A 2,500-nucleotide genomic window follows, 5' to 3' on the forward strand; every position below is an offset into this window, starting at 1 on the left:
ATAATGTCACAATAGAACATACCACTTGAAATTTTCTCTTTTTTTGTTCTTATTCTTATTTGCTTGCTTGAAAGGAGGTTGAATTATAATAAGGACTTTACATTTTCTTGTGTACGTTATTAGCGATGATATCAAGTGCCAAAATTATCAAGGTCACGGCACAGCATCAGATATATTTTGATCACAACCAACTTACCACTAACCAAGAGGAAGAATACTCCACCGAGGTCACCTAAGGTCAGAACCAGCGGTGTGTTTGCTTTCTTCTCCTTTCCGGGCCTTACCATACATACTTTAGCGTTAGAGGTCAGGTCAGACATAAGCCGGGTCACCTGGCCAGTTTCCACCAGGGATGTTAACCTGCGTGGGAGATCGTAGTTCAAGAAACTCTCCTTTGGATTTACTATGTTACTTTGGGTATTATCGTGAAAGAAAATCGGCACAATCATGTAGATCTGATATAATTTTCAATATTTTTTTTTCGTATTTGCACATGGCACATACATTAATTTTCTTCATGTAAGATTTATGATACAATGAATATTTTGTACATTGACTGTAATTGATTGAATATGATCACGTTAAATATATAAAAAATTGAAGTATAAACAGAGCAGCATTGACCTTGACCTTAGTACCACGCAGGGTTGGACCTTACCACTTGTTGAAAGCAGGGACGAGGGAACTGCCCTTGGGGAACGCCATGGAAAGGAGGGACGACGAGAGAGGAACCTTGCCGATGTAGTAATTACACTGGCCGGTCTCCGTGTAATCGTGATGCATGACCTGTTGGAGAATGCGGAAGGAGAAAGAGCAGGAAAAAAATATGATCAAATTTATAGTAATGATAGTAATAATAATGACTATGATAATATTATTAATAATGGTAATAATAATCAACATAATTATGAAAATAATAATCAACATAATTATGATAATAATAATCAACATAATTATGATAATAGTCAACATAATTATGATAATAACCAACATAATTATGATAATAATAATCAACATAATTATGATAATGATAATCAACATAATTATGATAATAATCAACATAATTATGATAATAATAATCAACATAATTATGATAATGATAATCAACATAATTATGATAATAATCAACATAATTATGATAATAATAATCAACATAATTATGATAATGATAATCAACATAATTATGATAGTAACCCCAATGATGGTAATATGAATTATAACAATGGTAATCATAATAATGATAATAATAATGATGATAATGATAATAATAACGTCTAAAACAGCAACACAGATAGCCACTATAAATAACGTCAATAGTGATGACACTAACGATCATAACAATACAACCAACACTATTATCCATTATAAAAAGTGCTGCCTGGATCTGAATGCTTTCTGTGGCTCACCTTCTTCATGTTGAAATGACCAGTAAAGACCGCCACGCGCTCATTCTTAATGCGATCACGGATGTCCCAGGCAGAAGCCACTATGCCGGCTCCTTCAAACACCTTTTTCCCCAGTTTCGAATTTGATCGCTGAAAGAAAACGGGCAACAAGCTTCGCAGGGAGAGAATTTAGGTAAAGGATTTCAACCGATGGATGCTTGGTAAGCGTTGGGTAAAACAAGAATCTGCAGGAAATTGATTATGTTGAATGCAAATGTGCGTACACAGAGAAAGCAGGTTGCCTGCGCGCACCCGAGCAGCTGCATATATATATATGTGTGTGTGTGTGTGTGTGTGTGTGTGTGTATGTGTGTGTGTGTGTGTGTGTGTGTGTGTGTGTGTGTGTGTGTGTGTGTGTGTGTGTGTGTGGATATATATATATATATATGTGTATATATTTACACACACAGGCATGTGTGTGTGTATATACGCACACATATGTATATGTATATACATATATATAAGTATATATATATATATATATATATATATATATACCTGTATGTGTGTGCATATATATATATATATATATATATATATAAGTATATATATATATTCATGTATATGTTACCCATATCCTATGTGAACAACTTCCGGTGCTGGTCGGCGTTGGTTACCACCGTGCAGACAACACGCTTTCTTTGTGTACGGATCCTTATGTCTGTAAAACAGTTTACTGCTGATTCATATTGAACTACCCTAGTCTATAGTAGCCTATTTCTTATACATAATGAATGGAATTTCTAACAGGTCATAGCTTATTTACTCTGTGTTAGGAGCTTGTCTCACAGATCAAGATCTATATAAACCTTAGATAGTCAGATCAAAATTTATGACAATCAGAATGTATGATGAACCTACTGCGTATCCCTCGTGCATCCATGTCCCGCGCTCCAGATTCCAAGGGATTTTGCCGTAGGAGACGAGGTCTTCCACAGAATCGACCGGGACTGTGATGATCGGGACCGTCAGGAGCGAGGTCAGGACGCCGCTGTAGGCCGAGGTCAGGACACACATAGCAAGCAGCCAAGTGCCCAGGAAGGTTCTCCCCGACA

The 2,500-nt window shown here is 36.2% G+C and overlaps 1 protein-coding gene across 1 annotated transcript in view; it reads right to left on the reverse strand.

Annotated features, from left to right (window-relative positions):
• LOC125045815 (glutamate receptor ionotropic, kainate glr-3-like) overlaps nucleotides 1-2,500 on the reverse strand; it is an 8,696-nt gene that overhangs the window by 3,881 nt on the left and 2,315 nt on the right. Inside the window, exons 5-8 of the mRNA XM_047643309.1 lie at nucleotides 2,307-2,500; nucleotides 1,407-1,535; nucleotides 659-786; nucleotides 197-360 (exon numbers count right to left, since the gene is read on the reverse strand). The exon at nucleotides 2,307-2,500 is cut by the window's right edge and continues 24 nt beyond it. Of these exons, the coding sequence (XP_047499265.1) occupies nucleotides 197-360; nucleotides 659-786; nucleotides 1,407-1,535; nucleotides 2,307-2,500 (615 nt within the window). The remainder of the gene's footprint in view (nucleotides 1-196; nucleotides 361-658; nucleotides 787-1,406; nucleotides 1,536-2,306) is intronic.

The sequence above is a fragment of the Penaeus chinensis genome, chromosome 38 (genome assembly GCF_019202785.1).
Source record: "Penaeus chinensis breed Huanghai No. 1 chromosome 38, ASM1920278v2, whole genome shotgun sequence".
In the NCBI taxonomy this organism is placed as follows: Eukaryota; Metazoa; Arthropoda; class Malacostraca; order Decapoda; family Penaeidae; genus Penaeus; species Penaeus chinensis.